Consider the following 12,167-nt stretch of genomic DNA (forward strand, 5'->3'; position numbering starts at 1 on the left):
GTTTTGTCATAACATGGAACCAGGTCTACTCGTTTTGTATGAGCTGCCAGAACCTCACCAGGAGACTGAACGATTCTCGCCGCCAAAAAGGTAGTTAACCTCGCATTGTCCTGGTGTGAAGTCATCCGTCCCCGGATCCCGACTCAGAAGCGACCCAGCTCCACACATCGTGGGCGGAAGCAAAGTATGTGCTAATTGAATCTCATTTCCCTCCGCTTGATGTCCACAAATCCGTGGGCTTAAGCGATCTGGCACAACGAACGAAAAAGGAATGGTGTATTTCATGCTGTCTTTACGAACTGTAGCACGAGTCGTTTTTGTGTCGGCATGATAACAGAGTCTCATGAATGTCTTTGTAACCCTCGCTCTTCGAATTACGGACGGTGGACCGGTGCTCTCCTTGTCTACCCTGGCCGTCCTTTGATAAATGGTCGGTTTACCCCTGGCTCAGCTTGGTGGATGCACTACATACCCTCAACGTCATAGCAACCCCATCCAATTCTATGTCGCCCACCGCGGTTATTGTGACTCTCCCTTCAATCCAATCGGAGCTTGTGTACGCCAGATTTTACTTGCCATCTTGACCGTTCAGATCTATAGAGATGTGTGGTCGGATTCCGAGCTGCCTCCTGACGGTTCTGTAGAGTCTAGCGTCGGAGGGAGCCATCAAGACGTGGTTGAGTCCGTAACAATTGTGAATACTGTACCACCCATCTGAACTTGCATCTTTGTCTGTCTCCATAAATGGACACTTCGCCCACACTGCCAAAGTCCGCACCGCGCCCTGCACAATACAAGCCAGTCTCAGACTCCACCGAAGCGGCGGGCGCAGGCGTAAGGCGTTGCCGTAAGGCGTGAATCGCGGGTGTTGATTGGGTTCAAGTGGTGCGACCCACCGCCGGGGTTCCACATGGCGCCGCAAACCCTAAATTTGGACCCGAAGAATGATCGAGCGTGGCACCAGAAGGAGAACAAATTGAGGGTCGATCCCTCGTCGATGCATGTCTGCTCACTGACAGAAAGCTTCACCATTACCTCTCACACGACCTTGTTGAATTCCATCAAAATGCCTTCCTTCCCTCAATTAGCGCATCTGAACCCCTTCACGCGGCCACTGACCCCGGCGGACGTGAAAAGCTGCGTGACTGTTGAAAGCGCCTTCCCTGAACAAGAACGTTGCTCGGAGGAGAAGGTATATCTTCTATCATGGCTAGGTCTTCCTATCTCGAATTAGCTAATCAAAGCCTCAGTTCCTATACCGTCTCAACAAATGCTCCGACCTCTGCCTCGGTCTATTCATCCACCCTTCTGAGACGCAAACACCCCAACTCATCGCCCATGTCATCGCCACCAGAACCTCCTCAACGCGAGTCACGGATGGGAGCATGGAAATGCCCGAGAACTGGACGTCGCTACCCGCCGACGAGGTCGTGACTGTCATTGGCGAAGCTGTCGGTAGTGAGTCCCATGGCGGCAGCGTCGCTGTTCATTCTTTGGCCGTTGTGCCGGAATATCAGGGCAAGGGTGTCGGACGCGCTCTCTTCAATGCGTACATTGAGTATATCAAGTCTGGGGCGGTACGAGCGGACCGCATCGTTGTTATTGCGCATGATCATTTGATTCGGTTTTATGAGAGCTTTGGGTTTAGGAATGAGGAGCCCAGTGCTTGTGCGTTTGGTGGTGGAGGCTGGTTTGATATGGTATGTTCTTTTTTCTATCCGTTGCGCGCCATCGATCACCATTGTTAAGGTCACGGGTAGATGCTGTCATTTGTTGGTAAGTCATTGAAGCTAATGTTTTTGTAGGAGTTGAAGGTCTAGATGCGAGTGGTCATACCCGGCGGACGGGGTCTCCTGGGTGTTCGAAAATTTTTAAGATGAGATGAATTATGAAGACCTAGAAAGAAAAAAGCGCTGTTGATTTCATAAAGGATCAAATCAACGTATCTTTCCTAATTGCATCACATCTCATCACGTTTCATCACGTTTTCACCTGTGTCATTGTATCACCATACATCCCTGCCCGGAACCTTCCGGTCCATCTAGGAATCTTTTGGGGAGTCGATATGATCTATTGATAGATACTGGTAGCCGTCTGGTACAACCGCCTTCTCGCTTCCCCTTTCGAGAGTTATCAATTTGTAAATCCGTCTGCGCTATAATCATTGTTGCAGAAAGCAGATACTAAAGTACTACACTAAATCCAGCAGTGGGGAACCAGCATAACCTCCACGTATCCACACTGTTATCTACCTACAACATCACGTGTCAGTTACAGAGGGCAAGTCACGCCGACACCTGCCTTCTGTTCTATCTTCGAGCTTCCTTTCTAGTCAATCGGCACTAAGTATTTCATCATTTATCTACGATAGGGCCTATCTGTCTTTGAAATTGTTGGAGTCTTGGAGAATTCTAATTGAATACACCTTGTCAATTGATCGTCCAACATGAAACTCAAGTCACCAGACACCCCCCGACACCCCAGTCCCCTAATCGTGCCCGAGGTTGAGGATATCGCCAGAAAAAAGCTACCCAAGCATATCTACGAGTTCTACGCTTTTGGCTCTGATGAACAGAAAGCGCTTGTTCGGAATGAGAAGGCTTTCGACAGGTGTGTGCTCTCCTCTCCTCTACAATACGCTTTCCCATCGAGTCCAGAACATCCGATATTTACTAGCGGTAGATTATGCATCCGACCCCGAGTCCTAATCGATGTATCTGAGGTCGACACATCCACCAACATCTTAGGATGCCACACTTCATTACCCATTGGAATCGCACCGAGGGCAATGCAGAAGTTAGCTGGCGGAGAGGGAGAAATCGACATCGCTAAAACGGCAGTTAATTTGGGCTTAAATATGACGTTGTCGTCGATCGCTGGAGGATGTTGCGAGGGTGATAACGGGGAGTGAAGTCCCGACGACCCCGTTTTGGATGCAGATTTATCTGTATGAGGATGTAGAGAAGAGTGTGGGTTTGATTAGGCGGGCTGAAGGTACCCATTCAATCTTCTATCCATATGTGATTAATATGAGGAGCGTCGAGTTGCCTAACAGTTTGTTGATCAATGAACAGCCGCCGGATACCAAGCCCTCATCTTGACCGTGGACACCCCCGTACTGGGGAATCGGCTCGCGGAACGACAAACGGCAGTGACATTACCTCCTGGAATGAAGTTACCGAATCTCGACAACAAGCACCGAGCATCTGAATCTCAGCCCAGCGTTAACAGACTCTTTCATGAACACCAAATCCGCTACCAAAGCGAAGGCGCTACGAGATGCCGCGTGCTCGACGATGCACAGCTCCAGTTTAACCTGGACCGACACGATCGGGTTCCTTCGCTCGGTGACCAGTATGAAAATCATCCTAAAAGGCATCATAGCGGCCTAGGATGCGGTACTAGCAGTAGAACATGGTGTGGACGCGATCATCGTGTCGAATCACGGCAGTGTTCAAGGCGTTGGCGCTGGGGGCAGACTTTGTGCTGGTCGGTCGCCCGGCGCTTTGGGGGTGACATTTCAGGGTCAGGCCGGGGTGGAGACGGTGATGAATATTCTAGTACGGGAGTTGAGTCGGACGATAGCGCTGGCTGGGGTTAGGAGTGTTGAGGGGATTACGAAAGACAGGATAGGGGTCGTTGCAAGAGATGGGTTTGGGATCGCCAGGCTTTAGGTCGGCTTAGATTGCGAATTAAATTGGGTGGAAACCTTGTCGACCTGCGGCCAAGAGGCGGCATAAAGTATATACTGCGTGTTCGGGAAGTCTATCTTTTGCTGCATTTGGAGTCGTGGAGTTGGATAATACAAAACCAAAGATCAAAGGTAGAAAAGGGAAAGAGCCGCAAGAGAAAAGTCCCGATCAATTTGTCTCGAGCAGGTCAGGCCATAGGAATCATGACGACAGAGGCTGAAACCGGGAACGAGAGATTCGCCGAAATTGCAGCGGAATGTGTCCGAGATTCACTCCTCAACTCGAGGGGAGATACTAGACATCTGTTCGCATTTGTCACAGGAGCACAGCCTCAGCGGGAGATAGCGGAATGGATTTGTTCCGTGGAGAGACACCGGACTAATCGAAGCCGGCATCTCCGGGCGATACCGGAGGGTCTCCCGGTGATACCTCACCAATCAAGTACTAGCGAACCGGGAGTCTAGCCGAGTCCGGGAAGCCCGTTTGGGCATGGCTCCCCAGGTCATGTGCCGCTGCAAGGGGTGTCGCCCAAGTCATCCTCTATGATCAAACAAGACACGCCACCCTGCGCCTTCGACCGTGGCAATCTCCTTCCCGCACACTTGGCCTACCTTATTCCTGCCTGGTCGTACAGAGGGGTTCGGAGTACGGTCAGAACACTCACTGGAGAGCGGGATGTCCGATTGGGATGTTCTACTGTTTACACCTGATGTTAGACAGTAAGACACAACAGGCAACAACCTTGCAACCCACAATGCCCCGTACGGAGTCGAGTGGAAAACAGAAGGAGCCAAGAATAACTGAAGAATAGGTTACGTACTCAAAACTCGATATAGGCTAACTGCCTTCGGGTAGTGTGCTGCGAATATCATGAGCATGCCCGTGTGATTGGATCGCTGAGATTCAATATCAGTCTTCCACGCCATCCTACGGTGTCGCCGGCTTTCGTTAGTGTCGACGCACTACCCCGCGTCCACCGTTTAGCCTCCTTCTAAAGCGTCGTCCCGTGGATTCGATGTGTCATAGATATTCCACTCCGTCCCATCAGGCGATGCCCTTCTTCGCATGATGTCAAAATCCCACCCAAAAATTTGGTGTCGGATTGCCCTTCTGGCCCAAAACCAGTTACCCCAGAGTGTCTCTCCGCATTTCCCCCATACCCCGTCCTCCGTAAACCATGAGGCCATTCAGGACCGTCGACCCACCGTCCCGTATCGACTCCGGTGGTCTCGCGCAGATCCCACGGACGGTTAGTGTTATCACCACCGTCCCCTATCAGTGGGGCCACCTTCTGTGCGACCGCTTCTCTACGGGGGCCTATTATCGACACGTTGCCATTGGATCGCTGTCAGACACCCTGGGCGTCCTGCTGTCGCTTGATTCTGGACTTGGACTCCGTGACGCCCGCCATCCTTCTGTAGATATGGCATACCGGATGAGGCCTAGCCTGAGGGGTTTCTTTTCCCTGGTTCTTTCTTAAATCTGCCCCTTTCCCCGCATGAGTCTGCTATACAGTCAATCTACCCACTGCACTTTATTTCGGCATCATGTTAAAAAAAGAAAAATCCCATTTCGACCCCGAGGCCATTGCCCCGGCTCAATTCCCCGAGGACCCCGTTCTGGCGGAGAAGGCCATTGAACACGATGCTGTCTTCGGTGAAATCACAGAGTCCGGCCCGAACTATCGAAATGTGCGCGTGCCCTATTTGTCAATTTCCGTTGGTTAGTTGTTAACCCGTCGCAGGTCGGATGGCTCGGGACGATGGTACTCATGATGAAGACCCAGATGGGTCTGGGTATTCTCTCGTTACCCATGGCTTTCCACTCGCTGGGTCTCATCCCTGGAATTATTATTCTCTTGACCATTGCGACCATCACCACCTGGTCGGACTGGATGATCGGTGTCTTCAAGCTGCGCCACCCTCACGTGTACGGTATCGACGACGTGGGACACATGCTGTTTGGTCGCATTGGGTATGAGGTGTTTGGCGCGACATTCTGTCTCTGTGAGTGCGCCCCGTGTCGTTGGATCTGGTCATTATTCTCATGCCATCTAGTTTTGATCTTTGTCGCCGGATCCGCCATCCTCAGCATCTCGATCGCGTTCAATGCTCTCTCGACCCATGCGGTGTGCACCGCCATTTTCGTGGTTGTCGCCGCCATCATCGGTTTCATCGGCTGCAGCATTGAAACTCTGGGCCGTATCAGTTGGCTCGCTTGGGTCGGAGCCGCGTCCATCATTGTATCAGGTATGTCTTCTTTTGGCCGTTCCATGTCTCCATCTAACATCGAACAGTATTCATCGTCACCATCGGCGTCGGCGTCCAAGGACACCCTCCTGCCCAAAAAGACGGCATCATCCCCACCTCCGACTACAAACTCTTCAACAACCCCAGTTTCACCGAAGCCATCTCCGCCGTCTCCACCATCGTCTTCGCCTACTGCGGCACTCCGGCCTTCTTCAATATCGTCTCCGAAATGCGCGAACCCAAGAAATACTCGCGCGCTCTGTTCCTCAGCCAGGGGATCGTCACCACCGTGTACATCATCATCGGTGTTGTTATTTACTACTACTGTGGTTCGTACGTTGCCTCGCCGGCTCTGGGGTCCGCTGGTCGGCTTCTCGAGAAAGTGGCGTATGGCATTGCGCTGCCTGGGTTGATCGCTTCGATGGTTATTTATCTTCATGTATGCCTCCATTGCCCCCTCTGTCCATTCCCCTTGTTCAAGTATCGCAATAAAGCTGACACAAAACAAAACAGCTCTCCGCCAAACACGTCTTCATCCGCTTCCTCCGAGGAACCGAGCACCTGTCCACACATACCCCCCTCCACTGGATCGCGTGGTTCGCCTGTACATTCGGCGCCACAGTAGTCGCCTACGTCATTGCCAGTGGCATTCCCGTGTTCAGCAGCCTGGTCTCCCTGATCGGGGCCCTACTTGGCACGTTCCTCTGCTTCCAGCCGATGGGCTGTATGTGGTTGTATGATAACTGGAAGGTGGGGCAGGGTCAGCGCAGTGTGAAGTGGAAAATGGCGCTGGGGTGGGCTTTGTTTGTTATTATTTCTGGCACGTTCTTGATGATTGCGGGCACGTATGGGTCTATTGTCGCTATTATCGATTCTTATAATGAGGACGGGGGGTCGGGCGCTTGGTCGTGTGCGGATAATTCGGGGTCCAGTTGAGGTATGGGCTTTCTAGAGTCTTACTAGAAGCTATACATACTCTATAATCAATATACACGATTGATATGAACATAAGGATTTCAGCCTATTCTTATCGCCGTGAAGATGGGTAGGAAGAAGCTCAGCCGCATGTTGTTTTTGGACTACCCCGCAGCGCTTAGCGCTCTACCTCACTTGATCTATTGTCTATTTTCTCTTCAACTCACTGGTATCTCGAATAAGAATGCAAAACGCAGAAATAACCTCCAGAAAGGTATGGAGCTCCAACAAATATCAACATATCCAAATAACTGATAGAACCGTATCCTAGACGTCTCTATGCCGTCTCGCCATGACTATCGAATTGGGTGGATATGCGCGCTCCCGGTGGAACTGGCCGCTGCACAAGCTATGCTAGACACAACCCACCCATCGCTGCCAAACATTCCAGGGGATAATAACTCTTACGTCCTTGGAAGCATTGGCGGCCATAATATTGTCATTGCATGCCTACCAGCGGGAACATATGGCACCACCTCGGCGACAGCGACAGCGACACAAATGAGGTTTAATTACCAATCAATCCAGTGCTGCCTTTTGGTTGGTATCGGAGGAGGTGTTCCAGGTCTCGAACCGGACATTCGATTGGGTGATGTGGTTGTTAGTGAACCCATGATGCGCCATGGCGGTGTGATCCAATACGACTACGATTATGACAAGGCCATCGAGAGAGGTCAGTTTATGGTAACCGGGATACTGGATAAGCCTCCAGAGGTGCTCCTCAGACCTCTTGCACGATTGAAAGCTGAGCACCTCGTGCATGGTAGTAGAACAAATGATATTTATGCGCAGGCTCTGGACAGCTATCCACGCCTACGGGAAAGAGTCTTCGACCCCGGTGAGCTGGATGATCGCCTGTTCGTTGCAGATTACAGTCACTCAGGCTCTGCTCCCCATTGTGATCAATGCGATCAGACGATGTTGCATGATCGACCGAGTCGAGCGAATCGTGAACCGCGGGTGTTCTACGGCCTGATCGCCTCTGCGAACAAGGTTGTCCGAGATGCAAAAATGCGGGATCAGCTTGCACAAGATCACGGTATTATCTGCTTCGAAATGGAAGCTGCTGGTTTGATGAATATATTTCCAAGTCTCGTTATCCGAGGAATATGCGATTACTCTGACTCGCACAAAAACAAACAGTGGCAGGGGTATGCAGCCATGATGGCCGCTGCGTATGCTAAGGAGTTGATTATCTTCCTCCCCTTGGATGAGTTAAACGCTCCTGATGAAGTTATTCAAACCACCCGTAACCGGGCCGACCGCCAGGATGTTTGGGGTTCCATCGCAACCGTTCCTCCCGATTCCTGCCTCGTCCTGCCGAATGACATTCCGGACTCGATCCAAAAAACATCGCCCGAACCAAGCACCTCTGATACATCCACGACGAAAGCATGCCCTAACTGGGAAGGCCATCATGAACCCGTCCGATTGTATGAGTCAAGCAAGTGCAGTAAATTCCAGGCAGAACCTGACCTCACGCGTGATCCGATCAGTGCGTATCTCAATGATTCCGACAACTCGAATAGTAGCGACCTTACTCTCCAGCCCAGATATATAAAGCAGAATCCAATGCGAACAGAAACACCTAATAACAGTTCTCGTTGCGACAGCTATGCGGAAAAGGATCATCACTATGTCATTTTCTACCACGTCACATGTTCCACAGAGGGACTACACGAAAGCCACCAGGAGCGGGCCTTCTACCTCGATCATCCGCGACTGTTCAAGGGCGATAGCAAGATGAGTGCTCTGCGGGGCCAGAGGGAGGTCGAGGATGTTGATGAGTATCTCAGGCGGCACAACAAGATTGTCTTCGCAGTCAACAAATGGTTTAAATGTACCGATCATCTCGACACGATCCAAGAATTCTTTCATCCCTTACCAGCGCCAGATGACCCCGAAATTCCCGAGTCAGTCCAACCATACTTTTTCGTTCTTCCAAAGCACAGTCCGCTTGCCGAGATGTCTTCGGAAACTATCGAACTAGTTTCCGAGTCACTCCAGCACGCAGTCGCTGAAACGGGAATGGATTACGATGAACTTGAGCATCGCGGTCGATTTCCCGATATGAAAATGATGAAGCAGCTTATGTACTATGTCAGCCGGTCGAGAGATCATTTGAGTAAACTCTCAGATGACCAGCGGCCTCTTTTTAACATCCTACTAGGGTACATAGAATTAGCTAATGCAGACGAGTACGAAGAGGTGGATAGATTAACTGCAGATGGGCTTATTCCGAAGGAATATCTGTTTAGTCTGTACGGTCCCGAGCAACTCCTGGTAGCCGACTTGGATATCCACCCTCGGGCTTATATTGTGGAACGTTCGCTATCTAATACACGATCAATCTCTTTGAAGCTATGGTCCTGGCAGTTCGATGGGGTATTTTCAAAAAAGAGAATAGACTGGCACCTAGAATGCCCGTTTTCCGTGACGAGAGATCGACTGATTCGCATAACTAGTCTGGAGATCTATCCTCTGAAATATGCTTCGTCTCAGACGATCAACCTCCTGAGGACCAGAGGTCATACATTTTGGAACTGTCGTCGTGGACAATTTGTATCCTACGATTGCCCAAGCGCCGTTCATGCGGTAAGTTTACTCTAAGCAGGCTTGATTAACTTTGCTAATGCCCGTCTCTCAGCGTGATTCACGGTATATGGTCGATGCAAAAACCTATCAAGAGATGCATGGAACTCCTTCTTTCCCGGAGTTGCATGATCTAGGTCCTGATTTAAACGATGAACCCCCTCATATTTTTGTTCTACTGCTTCCACACGAAATACATGCGTTTGGGATTCATGACAAGAAGTGGAGTTCGTTCACCTTTTTTCTACTCGCTCATTCTTTCCCGATAACACGTATTGACTTGGCATAGGAGCTCTCCTCGTGCAGCACATCAAAGAGATAAAATGGAATCAAAGTGCATTCGACCGACTGGTTATGCAACATGAAAAGAAAGAACTCATCGAGGCCTTGGTAACCGCCCGCACACGGTCCACCAGATCGTCTGATATTATCGAGGGCAAAGGAAATGCCCTTGTCGTGCTCCTTCACGGCGACGCTGGAACGGGAAAGACATTAACCGCTGAGGCTGTGGCCGAACTGATAAGAAAACCGTTATACCGATTGACGTGCAAAGACATTGGATCGAATGCAGAGGAAGTTGAGAGACATCTCGAATCTGCTCTATTGATGTGCAGTTCGTGGGGTTGCGTTGTGCTTCTTGACGAGGCAGATGTATTCCTCGAAGAGCGTCGCGAGACTGATATACAACGAAACGCGTTGGTATCTGTCTTTCTACGTGTTCTCGAGTACTACGATGGCATTCTTATTCTCACGTCGAATCGTGTCGCGACCTTGGAAAGTACGTTCAAATCGCGAATCCAATTGGCAGTTCATTACCCGACACTCGACTTCCAAGGTCGATATGAGATCTGGCTGAACTTCATCAATGGTCTCAAGAAAACAAATCCCGATGTTAATATTGATGACCTCAAACGCCACATTCAAGACCTTGCCGCAGTTAAACTCAATGGACGACAAATCCGCAACACCGTTAGCACATCCTTGCAGCTGGCGCAGTCTTGCCAGAGACCCCTCAACTATGAGCATTTCAAACAGGTCATTGGGGTGGCAGAGGAGTTCGAAAAGCATTCTGAGTCTACCCGTGGATACTCGGGTCTAGACTGGGCTGGAGATCGTGAGATTCGACCTGGGTGATACGAATGAATATTCTTGATCTAGCTCAATATGATTTGGTTATATATTTCTGTACGGAGTACCTGGCTGTGACCCACTTGGGGGTAGCTAATAAGTGCTTGTCACCATTTGTAAAAATCCGAAGTGGATCCTCTAGGTATCATGACCGTATCAATTCCATTTTCATTGATTAAAATCACTAATTAATTAAATACAGCTTCCTTGCAGTTGACATAACAAAGTGCCCCTACAGTCAAATCATGTCGACCTAATTGGCTCGCTTTTACCTCCCGGACCCACCTGTGTTATCAGTGATCGCCGTCCATTTCCCGCCCCCGCAGTCTCCGTGTTCTCTCGCTCGTCACTGCTGAAAACACGGGCAAGGGCCTTGTTGTTGAGTGACAATTGTTACACAGTAAGTGACTGCGAACCATATGGTTCATCTGGACACCATTTCAATTCTAAATGTTATCTCCCTCACGGAGATACAAACCCCGGAAACGCAGCAAGACACTCACAGGGTGCTGGACCTGCCGCGCGAAGAGAGTGAAATGTGACGAACGCAAACCGGCCTGCTTGCAATGCAGGACAAAAAGCCTCGATTGCGCAGGATATGGCGTCCGACTCCACTGGTTGCCTCCAGAGCATGGAGTCTCCAAATACTCTCGGGACCCGCCCGACCTGTCCAGCTCTAGGCAACAGAGAAGCCAGATCCCATTCGGTATGCGTGTTTTTATCCCCTTTCCTCGGGTGAGACACTTTACTAAGCCATGTAGAAGTGCGCCACTGTGGTCTGAATGAAGAGGATCTCGACAGGATCCTGAATGTCATCGATGACTTGGCATTAGAATGGGAGCGTGGTGTCCCAAGCAACCGGGATACTCTAGTTGTGGACGGATTTGGTGTCTTCGAGATCCCTCTCTCGGTTCATACTTTACCATCGTCGGTTGCGGCATGTTCAGCCCGACCTTCCCTGTCCAATCTGAACTCTGACCCTGACTAGAACCCCCTTAGAGAGCAGCACGAATCTCTCCCCAGTGCGAGTCACTCGGAACCAATATAGCCTTCCTCCCCTGTTGCATCAGAAAACATCACTCCTTTTGCCCTTCCAGGAGACGACCGAACGGCACTACGTGGAGACTTCGATTTCCACCGGGTGCTGGATACCTTCCCAAGTTACCAGACCAGTTATTCAATATTCAACGAAGCAGAGGACAGTGAGCCCCAGCAAAAAGATGTCCTACGAGTTAATGCTAGAGATATGCACTGGGTAGGGCTAGGTGGAGCCATCATACGCAATCCTTACCCAGCTTATCTCTCGCCATTGGAGCAGTTCCCAATGCATCATTACATATACAAGGCCGTACGGCCGTTCTGCATCTTCGATAACAAAAAATCACTTTGGCAGAAAAAAAAGATCCGTCTAAAGCGGGCTCTTCAAAGCACGGGCCGGATGAGCGTTGAAGGATCAACATCCCGCATCCAAGCTGCGTTGCGTAATGCCCTGTTGTCGATAAGCGCATTTGTTCTTTCAAATGATAATAGA

The 12,167-nt window shown here is 50.3% G+C and overlaps 2 protein-coding genes across 2 annotated transcripts; both read left to right on the top strand.

Moving 5' to 3' along the window:
• Positions 1-744: 744 nt before the first annotated feature.
• On the top strand, positions 745-1,820 carry KD926_005963 (uncharacterized protein; the record flags this gene model as incomplete). Its single annotated transcript, XM_053099313.1, has 4 exons — positions 745-834; positions 884-1,192; positions 1,251-1,700; positions 1,806-1,820. The coding sequence occupies 4 exons, from the start codon at positions 745-747 to the stop codon at positions 1,818-1,820; spliced, it is 864 nt and encodes a 287-aa protein (XP_052960998.1).
• Positions 1,821-2,446: 626 nt separating this feature from the next.
• KD926_005964 (S-2-hydroxy-acid oxidase) lies at positions 2,447-3,601 on the top strand (the record flags this gene model as incomplete). Its single annotated transcript, XM_053099325.1, has 2 exons — positions 2,447-2,678; positions 3,075-3,601. 2 exons carry the CDS (start codon positions 2,447-2,449, stop codon positions 3,599-3,601), a joined length of 759 nt encoding a protein of 252 aa, XP_052960999.1.
• Positions 3,602-12,167: the final 8,566 nt, after the last annotated feature.

Source organism: Aspergillus affinis, assembly GCF_023601865.1.
Source record: "Aspergillus affinis strain CMG 70 chromosome Unknown NODE_2_length_704391_cov_89_054091, whole genome shotgun sequence".
Taxonomy (NCBI): Eukaryota; Fungi; Ascomycota; class Eurotiomycetes; order Eurotiales; family Aspergillaceae; genus Aspergillus; species Aspergillus affinis.